A 12331-nucleotide genomic window follows, 5' to 3' on the forward strand; every position below is an offset into this window, starting at 1 on the left:
TTTGGATTTTCTTTTTCCCAATCATTGGTGCACTTCTAAGAATTCCTTTTTCCCAATCATTTGTGAATAGACAAACTGAACAGAGCAGGGGAATAACAAACGTCATATCATTAGACATCATACGGGAATGACAAACGTCATATCAATATTCCCTCGGAAAATTCAACTCTGCTTCTGTAATCTGTAGTAGTATAATCAGTAAAAAGTCGTCCTTCCTCCAGCATCTTCTCCGGCACTCCCACCTACAAAAAAAAAAGAAGAGAACAGACATACTCTGTTGTTGTTTCCTTTCCAAAATCAAGAACCACAACGAGCCCAAATGGAGAAATCTTGTTATGGGCGAGATGGCATTTACAGATCACTTCGACCTCCTCTGCCCTTACCCAAGGACCCAAACCTCTCAATGGTCTCATTCCGGTGCTCCCATGTGCGAACACGGCACTACCAGCTACGAAAAAGAAGAAGCAGACATAGTCTGCTGTTGTTATCTTGTTATGGCAGAGATGGAATATACAGATCACCTCGCCCTCCTCTGCTCTTACCCAAAGACCCAAACCTCTCAGTGGTCTCATTCCTCTTCCGGAACTCCTCCTCTTACGCCGATAAACCCGCCCTAATCGACGCCGACTCAGGCCACACCCTCACCTTCTCCCAATTCAAATCCACCGTCGCCAAACTCTCCCACGCCTTCCTCCACCAATTGGGTATCAAGAAAAACGACGTCGTCCTCATCTTCTCCCCCAATTCAATCCAGTTCCCTATCTGTTTCTTCGCAATCATCGCAATAGGAGCTATTGCCACCACTGTTAACCCTGCGTACACGGTATCCGAGATTGCAAAACAAGTTAATGACTGTAAACCTAAGGTTATTATTACCGTTCCCGAGTTATGGGATAAGGTAAAAGGGTTTGGATTGAATTATGTTATGATCGGTAGTGAGAAAAATTCTAACTTGATTGGTATTAACTCGAATTCTAAGGTTACATGGTTAATTGATTTGGTTAAGGATTCTGGGTCGGTGTCACTTCCTGTAACTGAAATTAAATCGAGCGATACCGCTGCTCTGTTGTATTCTTCAGGCACGACAGGGCTAAGTAAAGGGGTAGTTTTGACCCATAGGAATTTTGTGGCATCGGCTTTAATGGTTACAGCTGATCAAGAACTGGCTGGAGAGATGAACCTCTTGTTCTTATGCGTGTTGCCTATGTTCCATGTTTTCGGACTTGCTGTGATTATGTATGCCCGGCTGCAAAGGGGGGATGGGATTGTGTCAATGACGAAATTCGATTTGGAGATGTTTTTGAGGGCTGTGGAGAAGTATAGAGTGACACATTTATGGGTTGTGCCTCCAATTGTGCTGGCTCTGGCTAAGAATAATGTGGTGAGGAAGTACGATGTGTCATCGGTAAGGCAAATTGCGTGCGGTGCAGCGCCTTTGGGGAAGGATTCGATGGAAGAATGTGCGAAGAACTTTCCTCAGGCTGTAGTTATTCAGGTACTTTTTGTCCTAAGATCTATTGGCAGTGTCGACTATGAAAAGATATGAATGTTTAACGTGGGCATGCCAAATTGCCAATGAACCAGATTTGGTCTGAATTCGACAGGTTCTAAGCCGAAAAAACTCAAATTTGATTCGAATCCGAAAATTTGAATCCATCATGTTTTTATGGGTAGAATGATGAAAATTTTAATTAGTATTGACTTTTCCAATTTGCCCTACTTTATGTAGAAAAGAAAGAATGAAAGAGTAATATTGTACAACTTTTTATGTTTTCTTATCAAAATGAACATTCATGGACATTCATAAAAGAAATGGACCAGCAATTTGGGACAGAGTGAATATATACAAATGATATTTTAGTATAAACACAATGGAGTACTTATTTTGGAATCATCTCAATCTCAAGACCTACTATTTGCACATTTAAATGTTGAATTCGGATTTTATTGGATTGGATTTGGATTATTAGACTGGAGTTATCGGAATTTTTTGATCGGATCGAATCCGGTCAGTTGACAGGCCTAATTGAATGTGATGCTTATGAATGACTTTGCATGATTAATTTTTTTTTCTAGGTCTCCATTAAGAGTACTAGCAGTCAGGCCACACACATGTGTGCAATTTTCACAATTAAATTCCCACCTCCTTAAAAACAAAACCAACAGGAAAAAGCGCAAACAGAACAACATTCTCTTCACATTTCTGTTGCGGGTGGGATCGAGTTAATCCCAACATTGGGAGTAGTTATAAGTTATGGCTATTTTTGAGAATCCAAAACGTGAGTCAACCCCACTTTTGAGTTCATACCAAAAGTTTCTCTCCCTTTATAAATAGAATAGTTGTATACTAGATAAAAATTTGAAAACGAGATTTAAGCCGACTATCTATGCATCATGTTTTTCTTTTTAATTCATATCTGCACAAAATTAAATACGTGAGTGAAAGAACTTAAAATTATCTACTGGGTTTCAAAATCATTCCATTTCAACATCTGTAGTTGTCATTACTTAAATTATTCTCGTAGCTTGAGCTATCAGTCCGTTACGAGAAAACAATGCTCATAAAGATACCAATGACTGTTTTTCTTGTTATTTAACTTCAGTTGTGGCCATATTTTGAATTTTTGGACGTGACACTATCACCTCTCTCTCTCTCTCTCTCTCTCTCTCTCTCTCTCTCTCTCTCTCTCTCTCTCTCTCTCTCTCTCTCTCTCTCTCTCTCTCTCTCTTTCTCTCTCCTCTAACCCTAGCTTTGGCCGTCGCCGCCTGGGGGAGGTGCGTCTTCTTCCCTCCTCCCCTAGGCCTTTTTCTCTTCCCTTTCCCTTTTCTTTCTCCCTCTCTCCCCTTTGTCTCCTTCATCGTCGTCGTTTTACTGCCGTTTTCACTGCCTTGGCTCTCATTTCCTTTCGGGTATCTCCGCACCACCCGCTGGTTTCTATCTTTGGGGGATTCCAGTATCAGTTTAACGGCGAGGGTGGTGTGTGGGTTCCAAAGATGATCTTGCTTTGACCCCGTTCGTTTTACTCCTGGGTATCTCAGATCAGCCTAACGACATGGGGTTTTAGCGACAGATGGTGGTCGTTGATGTAGATGCAATGTGTGGCTGCGTCTGGTGCTTTCTTTCGGTGGTTTCGGCGCGCCGGATTTCACTGGAGCCTTGGATTTCTCGAGGGACATTGTGTTGGAGTTGGTGTGGTTCTTTTTCATCGGCCCAGGTGGGTTTTCAGGTGAAGGTTTCTCTTCTTAGTGGTGATTGGCGGTGGGATGGTGGCGGCTGTTCTGGGGATTGTTGGGGCTAGGTTTTTTTTTTTTTTTTTTGTTTTTTGTTGCAGGTTTTGAAGATGGAGGCTTGAGGTTGTGGGAGTGGGGCTACTGTGGTGTGGATCGGGCAGTGGTTCTGAGTTGGGTCGTGGTTGGTTGTGGTGGCGTGGCTGAAGTGGGGTGGTTGGGCCGTATGGTGGTGGTGGCTTGTTGCTGGTGAAGGGTGGTGATAGAGGCTATGGGTGGGTTGCGGTGGGGCAGCCTGTTGTCGGGTGGTCGGGCCGTTCTTTGGGGTAGCAACAGGGGCTTGTTTCCCGGGCTCCGGAGACTGTAGAAACTTTATATCCAACTCAAAACAAATTGGCAATGAGTGGAGAGGTCCCAGATATTATTAAATGATCACCCATTCCACTCCCAAGTAATGTGAGATACCAATTGGCAATGAGTGGAAAGTTTCCAGATGTTATTATATGATCACCCATTCCACTCTCAAGTAATGTGGGATTTATTTCCTTAACAGAGACGGTGGTGGCAGCGGCCCGTCTCACTCCAAGTGGCTGCGGTTGGTGGTGAGTAGGGTTGCTATTTAGGCTGGCCCATGTTATCTATGGGCTGGTCTTTGGCTAGGCCTATGTTGTTTATGGGTTATGCCTTTTAGTTTTTGGGCTACGGTTTTGGTCTTTGAGCGTATCTGTTGTATTTGGTTAATGGGTTTCTTGTGGGTTTTATTGATATATTTATACTTTTTCAGACCTGTTAGGTGTTCTGGGCTAGGCCCATTGGGTGCTTTCTCCGTTGGTTTCTTGCCAACTTGAGTTTGCTTTGTAATCCTTTTTTCTTATCAATCAAATTTTTGCTTCGCTTTTCAAAAAAAATATTTTGAATTTTGGAATATTGCTTTGATTGGTTGTCCTAACTCATGAATGACTTTACTACTTGCTCATGCGATTTTTTTGAGCAGATTGGGATTGTCAATTGTGCCCTAATGTCGAAAGAACTCTTGATTTTAGGGCTATGGTATGACAGAAACTTGTGGGATTGTCTCAATTGAGAATCCAAGGTTAGGTACTCGATATTCTGGTTCAGCGGGACTCCTTGTTCCAGGAGTGGAAAGTCAAATAGTTGGCGTAGATACTCTGAAGCCTCTTCCTCCTACACAACTGGGTGAAATATGGGTTCGGGGGCCTAACATGATGCAAGGTAAAGTATTGCTAAGTTTTGCAGTTTGAAAATTAATGTGCTCTTAATCAGAATTCAAATACCTCTATCTTTCAATAAAGAAGTAGACAAAACAGATATTGAAATTTAATATCTTGAAAGAGGCGTCAATTTTGAGCGGATATTCAGATCTTGAAAGAGGCGTAAAGAGGCGTCAATTTTGAGCGGATATTCAGATTTTGAAAGAGGCGTCAATTTGGGATCCGGTTGTCAAAAGTTGGCTGATGATCAAGGGATCGTCGTGTTGGTTTGTGAGGATCTGGAGTTATAAGCTCTGCGAATCTAGGTCTCCTGATTATTGTCTCCGTTTGGGATAGTTAAACCCTCTTTAGTTGTATGTTTATCTCTTATCAATGAATTCCACATAGTCAAGAAGGAACAATACAGGGCCGGGCCAAAATATATGCTGATGGTGTTTTGCCAAGGCTTATATTAATTTCTTCCAATTCCTTGCAACTGCCGTTTTGCTAGTACGCTCAAAGCGCATTTGCTTGCGTTTACATTCAAGAAAAGTTAGTTATTTCTTAAACTGCAATTTTCTAGGTTATTTCAACAACACAAAGGCCACCAAACTTACTATAGATGAGCAGGGTTGGATCCACACAGGAGATCTTGGGTATTTCGATGAGGAAGGACAACTATTTATCATTGACCGACTTAAAGAGCTCATCAAGTGCAATGGCTTTCAGGTAACTCTTTTTTTTTACTACAACTTAGACCATCTACAATGAGAATAATCAAAATCAATAACCAAAATGTGCCACGTCAGCATTTAATTATCCATTTAGTTCATAATGAAACTTAACAACCTCTACCTCCACATTGGTTATTTTTGCATCCCTAACCAAAAAAAACCCCACAATACACAATGCACTATATGTCCAATCGCAAACGAGTTCCAATCACGTATCCGACCACACCAAATTATTCGTCTCGATGAAACGATTCCAATGTAGGGTGTTTTTGAGTTTTTGAGTTTTGAGTTTGGTTATTGGGTTTGGTTATTGAGTTTTGATTATTGGAAAAAGTTGTTAAGTTTGGTTATGGAATGGTTGAAATTTGGTTATTTGCTAAAAAACTTGTAACTTTGCTTATTACAATGTGAGGTGTTTTTTGAGCATTATTGTTAAATTTGCTTATCTACACCTATTTGTTTATTACAATGGAGATGCTCTTACGCGTCATTCGGCCTTGGTAGTTTTCTTTTTAGTGGTATCTTTTATCGTCCTCTTCTAATTTGCAGATGGATCTACAGTAATTAGGTAGCATGGCTGATCAGTGCTTCCCATCTTGAGTGGGATTGTTCTTTTATGATGTGCTGTATATTTAATAATTTACCCAAATTAAAAACTTCAAGGCCGGCGTAGTGAACAAAGACCGAAGCACAGATGGGCTTATGGGGGCCACAGCCTCCCTGTAATTCCAAATTTTCATAATTATCTGAGTATTTTTTTGTTTATATATCAAAAAAGACATTTTCAATTATGAATATTGTCAGAACACACACTTCAGATGGACAATGAGTTTCTCACTAATGTTTTAGTTATATTTATTGAGCAGAAAATTACAGAAAAAATTAGTTCTAACTCAATCACAATTGACTTTCGGATCTAAGGTGTTGTTAAATTATATTTTGATACATGCTTGAGATATAACGGGCATTGAGAAAATTTTATTTTTTCACGTTTTAATTGTTTTAGGTTTCTTAAGATCACCTAAATATTGTGTTTGTTAGCTCCAAAAAGCCATTCCCTTTTGGTTGACAATTTTATAGACAAATCACACATTTATTTGTATCCCGTATTTATTGAGTATTGGGTATTATTTGGTCTTTTCAATATTTTATATTTTCAAACATCGAAATTTAAATTTTTTTTTGTTCATGCTGTGGCCGACCCTAGAAAATCCTGGTACTGAGCCTTTTTTTGCTTGTGTGTCCGTGTTTCTTTTTTCTTAAAAGTAGTATTTCCTTTCTTTACGTATGCAAGCATCAGATAGGGTTATACTCATTAGCTGGAATGAAATTGCAAGTACTACCAGTTCAACCCATAGGACAGGCATTGCGACCTAGAGTTGTAGCTCAAGCGGTCACGAGTGAAGTACTTAGGTGTTGATGTGTGAGGTCTCAGGCTCAAATCGATAGAACAACGTTGGCCTCCAGTAGCTCGTAGTAATCTTAACTCTACCAACATCCTATCGTTTGGCTCAAAAAAAAAAAAAAAAAACCACATGCATTGCATTGTGTAGTTATGTTTATATTTTATTACCTTTGGTTCCTTCATATGCCATTTTTCTTTTTCTAAGATGGAAAGGAATGTTGCGATTGGACTTTGGAGGGACATTTTTTCGTCAAATTACATGATCATGGTGTTGCACTCGAATCCTCTTGTAGTTCATCATGTTTTTATATTCACTTTATTTTTGCTAGATTGCACCAGCAGAACTCGAAGGGTTGCTCGTTTCTCACCCAGAAATACTTGATGCTGTCGTTTTTCCGTAAGCAAACATGCAAATTTTCTACAACTTTATAACACTTAACTCATAAAAATGTAACTTTTTAATCTGATACTTCTTCCTTTTAGGTTGCCCAATGCTAAAGCTGGTGAGGTCCCAGTTGCGAATGTTATCCGCTCTCCCACCAGTTCTCTTACAGAAGAAGATGTGCGTAAATTCATTGCAGACCAGGTAGGATTACACCACTAGATGATCAATATGTCATATGCAGTAGATCACATGCCCAAGTCAAGTGGTGATCACTAGAGAGATTTCTTTTGTTTTGTTTTGTTTTTTTTTTTTTAAGAACAGTCAAGCAATTCATTTCAATATCCAAATACAAAAACTTACATCACAATAATAGGAATGAACCAAAACTACTGAACTTAAGACAGAAGCCATTGCGAAAGCAACATCCATGGCTCTAGGACACCTTGTAAAAGCAAACCTACACTAGGTGTCGGCCGCATAAAGAATCTCATCCACGACTAAGTAGAAGAGGATCCAACGGGAACCCCAGCTCAAACCATGGTAGAATAGCCAGGATGCAATCATCAATCAAAAGCAAAAACCCAAACTTGCACATCTGGAATAACAAAACATCAACTTTATTACCTCACCACTGGCCTCAATCTACCAGATATGGGAAACCAAGGAGGAGACGATCCAAACTAGGTACACCCACCACCAGTCGGGGACCCGATTGCCGCTCAGCAACACTTGAACCACACCAAGAATGGAGCCAAGAAAACCCTGGGAGAGAAGAGGGAACAGAGGAGGGGAGAGGGGAAGAGGAACCCCCCCCCCCCCCCCCCCCCCCAAACAACCTTCTTAAGGTTCTCTCACTAGAGAGAGATACCTATTGGCAACGAAATTTCTTTGGTAGGAGTAATTCACAAAATCTTGACAATTTGGTGATCTTCCTCAATTGGTTAAAAAATAATGAAATGTTGGAATATGTGTGAAGGTAAAGCCCCACATTCCTCGGAAAGAAAAATTAGTGGCTCTAATACAAGGCTTGGTCTTTCGAGTGGGTATGAGTTCCAAGCAACGTGTGCTGGGCCTTTGGTGCTATTTTGGGCTCCTTGATTCTCTTGTGAGGTTTGAGCCTTTAGCGAGTGGGTTGGCAGACCTGCATGTATGCAAACCTCAGAGGCTCAATTTCCTAACATGAAATTGGCTGATACTATGATGAGAGAAGGCAGCATATGTATCACTAATGATTAAAAAAAAGGCAAATGTATCATCACAAGAGAAGTTGATTGTTGTAATGATTGCAAAATAGTAGGTTGTGTTTGCCTAAACATTTAGTTTTTGAGTACTCTTTGATTGAAAAGGTCCCGGCTAGGCCTTTTAAGTACACATAAAGATGGAATTCAAGTTCTCAATATTGTTTCTTACGATATATAACACGGACCGGGGAGAATTGAAGGCTGAATATTTTGGCCTCTATGTTGGCTACTATCATTCATCATTTACCTTTCTCAACTAAACATTTTAAAAATGTGTAGAGTAAGTATATTTGTTATTCTTCTTCTTCTTCTACAGGTTGCATCTTTTAAAAGACTGCGTCGAGTAAAATTCGTGGACAGTGTTCCTAAAAATGCTGCAGGGAAAATTCTTAGAAGAGTGCTCATTGAGGAAGTTCGGTCCAAGTAATGAAATCCTTCAATAATGTCTGAAACAAAGAACATTGTTCAACTGTATGCTGTGGTTGCTTGTTGGGATCCCCACGGTCTTTAAAAATCCAAGTTTCACCTGTTTTGTTCAAAGATTGGTGTATAAGATTGTACTATAACTCTCCAGTATACTTTTATTGAAGTTTGTGACCGATAATTTGCCCTTTAGATGTCTTGTATTTATGCCTGTGAATGTGTGATATATGGGGTATCCGCAAACAATGGCTCAAACATGAAAAAGGATATAGTATGACGGGGGAACACAATAAAAAATCAATTTTGGCTTTTCATATGAATATATTATCCGCAAAAAATGGCCCGAACAAACCTCTCAATGGCCGAGATGGAATATACAGATCACCTCGCCCTCCTCTGCTCATACCCAAAGACCCAAACCTCTCAATGGTCTCATTCCTCTTCCGGAACACCTCCTCTTACGCCGATAGACCCACCCTCATCGATGCCGACTCCGGCCAAACCCTCACCTTCTCCCAATTCAAATCCACCGTCGCCTAACTCTCCCACGCCTTCCTCCACCAACTGGGTATCAAGAAAAACGACGTTGTCCTCATCTTCTCCCCCAATTCAATCCAGTTCCCTATCTGTTTCTTTGCAATCATCGCAATAGGAGCTATTGCCACCACTGTAAACCCTGCGTATACGGTGTTGGAGATTGCAAAACAAGTCAATGACTGTAAACCAAAGGTTATTATTACCGTTTCCGTGTTATGGGATAAGGTCAAAAGGGTTTGGGTTGAATTATGTTATGATCGGTAGTGAGAAAAATTCTAACTTGATTAGTATTAACTCGAATTCGAAGGTTTCATGGTTAATTGATTTGGTTAAGGATTCTGAGTCGGCGTCGGATTTACTTCCTGTGGCTGAAATTAAATCGACCGATGCCGCTGCTCTTTTGTATTCTTCGGGCACGACAGGGTTAAGTAAAGGGGTAGTTTTGACCCATAGGAATTTTGTGGTATCGGCTTTAATGGTTATTGCTGATCAAGATATGGCGGGGGAGATGAACCTCTTGTTCTTATGCGTGTTGCCTATGTTTCATGTTTTCGGACTTGCTGTGATTATTTATGCCCGGCTTGCAGAGGGGGGATGGGATTGTGTCAGTGGCGAAATTCGATTTGGAGATGTTTTTGAGGGCTGTGGAGAAGTATAGAGTGACATATTTATGGGTTGTGTCTCCAATTGTGCTGGTTCTGGCTAAGAATAGTGTGGTGAGGAAATACGATGTGTCGTCGGTGAGGCAAATCGCATCCGCTGTAGCACCTTTGGGGAAGGATTCGATGGAAGAATGTGCGAAGAATTTCCCTCAGGCTGTAGTTATTCAGGTACTTTTTGTTCGAAGATGAATACAATTGGCAATGTCGAATATGAGAAGATAAGCATGTTTAATGTAGGCATGCAAATGGACTGGATTTGGTCCGTATCCAGCAGGGTCTCTGAAGCCAAAATTGCTCAAATCTGGTCCAAATCTAAAATTTCAGATATCTGATTCAAAAAACTGAATCTGATACGAATTATATTAATATATACTAATGATATTGTAGTCTAAGCCCCATGGAGTACTCATTTTGGAATCATCTCATTCTCAAGATCTATTATTTGTACATTTAAATGTCAAATTCGGATTTGGAAAATGATTTGCATATTCTCCTTTTGTCCAAGTGCACTATATTTTTTTATCTTCATTCATGTAGAATTACAAAACTATCCTTCATACATTTTTTCCTTCACAAATGAAAAGAAAATCATGTAATTTCACATCACTACAAAAAGAAAAAAAAAGAAAAAGAGTGCACTTAGACTAAGGAGGAGGGTGAAAATCAATTTTCTTCAGATTTTTTTGTAATGGATTCAGATTAGATTGGAATTATCGAAATTTTTTATCGGATTGAATCCGATTCATTGACAGACCTAGTTTAATGTGGTGCTTATGAATGATTGTACATGATAAACCTTGTTCTACGTCTCCATTAAGAGTATGTACAAGCGCTTGAGGCTCACGTAATGCGTGTGGAAGTGGTAAAGAAGAAAATATGCAATTAATTATTTCAGTTAATAGGCAGATACTAAGATTGAAGTTGAAACAAAAATACAATTAACACTCTTCAGATTTGACCCAAGAATGAAAAGTAGAAATATGAAAATCTTATGTCTTTGGAAGGATCATCCAACTAAAGCATGAATCAAGTGATCAATCGAAACCGTTTGTCGGGATGCGGGTAACTGCTTTAGGCTTTTGATATTCCATTTTTACCCTTTTCGAATGCTGGAATTGAAGTTAGAATATGTGGATCTGAGTAACTGTTAGGGATTTTTAAGGAAATAAAAAAATGTGAGCCAGCCTCAAGGAAAGTCCATACCAAGTGGTGCTCTCCCTTTATAGATAGAAGAAGATAGAATATATACTACTGGATATTAATTTGAAAACAAGATTTGAGTTAGCTATGCAGCATGTTTTTTTCTTTTAATTCGTATCCGACACAAAATTGCATATCTAAGTGAAAGAACTTAGATTTATCTACTAGTTTTCAAAATCATTCCATTTCAGCGTCTGTCATTATCATTGCTTAAATTATTCTCGCAGCTTGAGCTATAAGTCCGTTATGAGAAAACAATGCTCATAACGATATCAATGAATGTTTTTCTTGTTATTTAACTTCAGTAAAAAGAGGTGGCCATATTTTGAATTTGAATATAATCAAGAATTCAAGTTTTTGTCTTGTTTTTTTTTTTTTTATTCATGTTAAACGTAATTATAATAGGATTGCCCATTTTGAAGGCAAAAAATGCCCTATTAGATGCTAGGAAGGCATACTGGAGGGGCAACTACCCCCAATGGCTCTTTGACCTAGCACTTGAAGATTTTAGGGCCCTTGGCCCACTATGAAGTTCGCAATAAAACATTCTCTGTTTCCGGGAAAAAAGTACTCCTACATAATTGGAATTTGGAATATTGCATTGATTGGTTGTTGTGAATGACTTTATTACTTGCTCATGCGATTTTCTGTGAGCGGATTGGGATTGTCAATTGTGCTTTCTAATGTCGAAACAACTCTTGATTTTAGGGCCTTGGTATGACAGAAAGTTGTGGGATTGTCTCAATTGAGAATCCAAGGTTAGGTACTCGACATTCTGGTTCAGTAGGACTCCTTGTTCCCGGAGTCGAAAGTCAAATAATTGATGTAGATACTCGGAAGCCTCTTCCTCCTAAACAGTTGGGTGAAATATGGGTTCGGGGAGCTAACATGATGCAAGGTAAAGCATTGCTAAGTTTTGCAGTTCCGTAATTAATGTACTCTTAATAAGAATTCAAATATCTCTATCTTTCAATGAAGAACTAGACAAAATAGATATTGAAATTTAATATCTTAAAAGAGGCATCAATTTTAAGCAGATATTCAGATCCTTAATTAGTTTTACGATGTATGTCAAGAGGAACAATACAAGTCCAAAATATGGTGATGGTGTTTTGCCAAGGGTTACATTTAATTTTTTCCAATTCCTTGCAACTATAATTTTACAAGTTATTTCAACAATCCAGAGGCCACCAAACTTACTATAGATGAACAGAGATGGGTCCATACAGGAGATCTTGGGTATTTTGATGAGGATGGACAACTATTTATAATTGACCGACTTAAAGAGCTCATCAAGTGCAACCA

General features: G+C 39.4%; 1 protein-coding gene and 1 pseudogene across 1 annotated transcript; both read left to right on the forward strand.

Annotated features, from left to right (window-relative positions):
• The first annotated feature begins 277 nt into the window (after positions 1–277).
• Positions 278–8808, forward strand: LOC131308441 (probable CoA ligase CCL7). The gene is made up of 6 exons (XM_058335379.1): positions 278–1495; positions 4272–4461; positions 5023–5168; positions 6908–6975; positions 7062–7164; positions 8521–8808. The coding sequence occupies exons 1-6, from the start codon at positions 320–322 to the stop codon at positions 8629–8631; spliced, it is 1794 nt and encodes a 597-aa protein (XP_058191362.1). The 5' UTR covers positions 278–319; the 3' UTR covers positions 8632–8808.
• A 35-nt stretch (positions 8809–8843) lies between these two features.
• Positions 8844–11956, forward strand: LOC131331524 (probable CoA ligase CCL7; annotated as a pseudogene).
• The last annotated feature ends 375 nt before the right edge of the window (positions 11957–12331 follow it).

The sequence above is a fragment of the Rhododendron vialii genome, chromosome 1a (assembly GCF_030253575.1).
Source record: "Rhododendron vialii isolate Sample 1 chromosome 1a, ASM3025357v1".
Classification (NCBI taxonomy): domain Eukaryota; kingdom Viridiplantae; phylum Streptophyta; class Magnoliopsida; order Ericales; family Ericaceae; genus Rhododendron; species Rhododendron vialii.

Excerpts from the sequence above, each read along its gene's own strand:
- LOC131308441 (XM_058335379.1), top strand. The coding sequence starts at position 320 with ATGGAGAAATCTTGTTATGGGCGAGATGGCATTTACAGATCACTTCGA. Across the intron at positions 4,462-5,022 it reads GGGGCCTAACATGATGCAAG|GTTATTTCAACAACACAAAG; the intron begins GTAAAGTATTGC and ends GCAATTTTCTAG. Across the intron at positions 6,976-7,061 it reads CTTGATGCTGTCGTTTTTCC|GTTGCCCAATGCTAAAGCTG; the intron begins GTAAGCAAACAT and ends TCTTCCTTTTAG.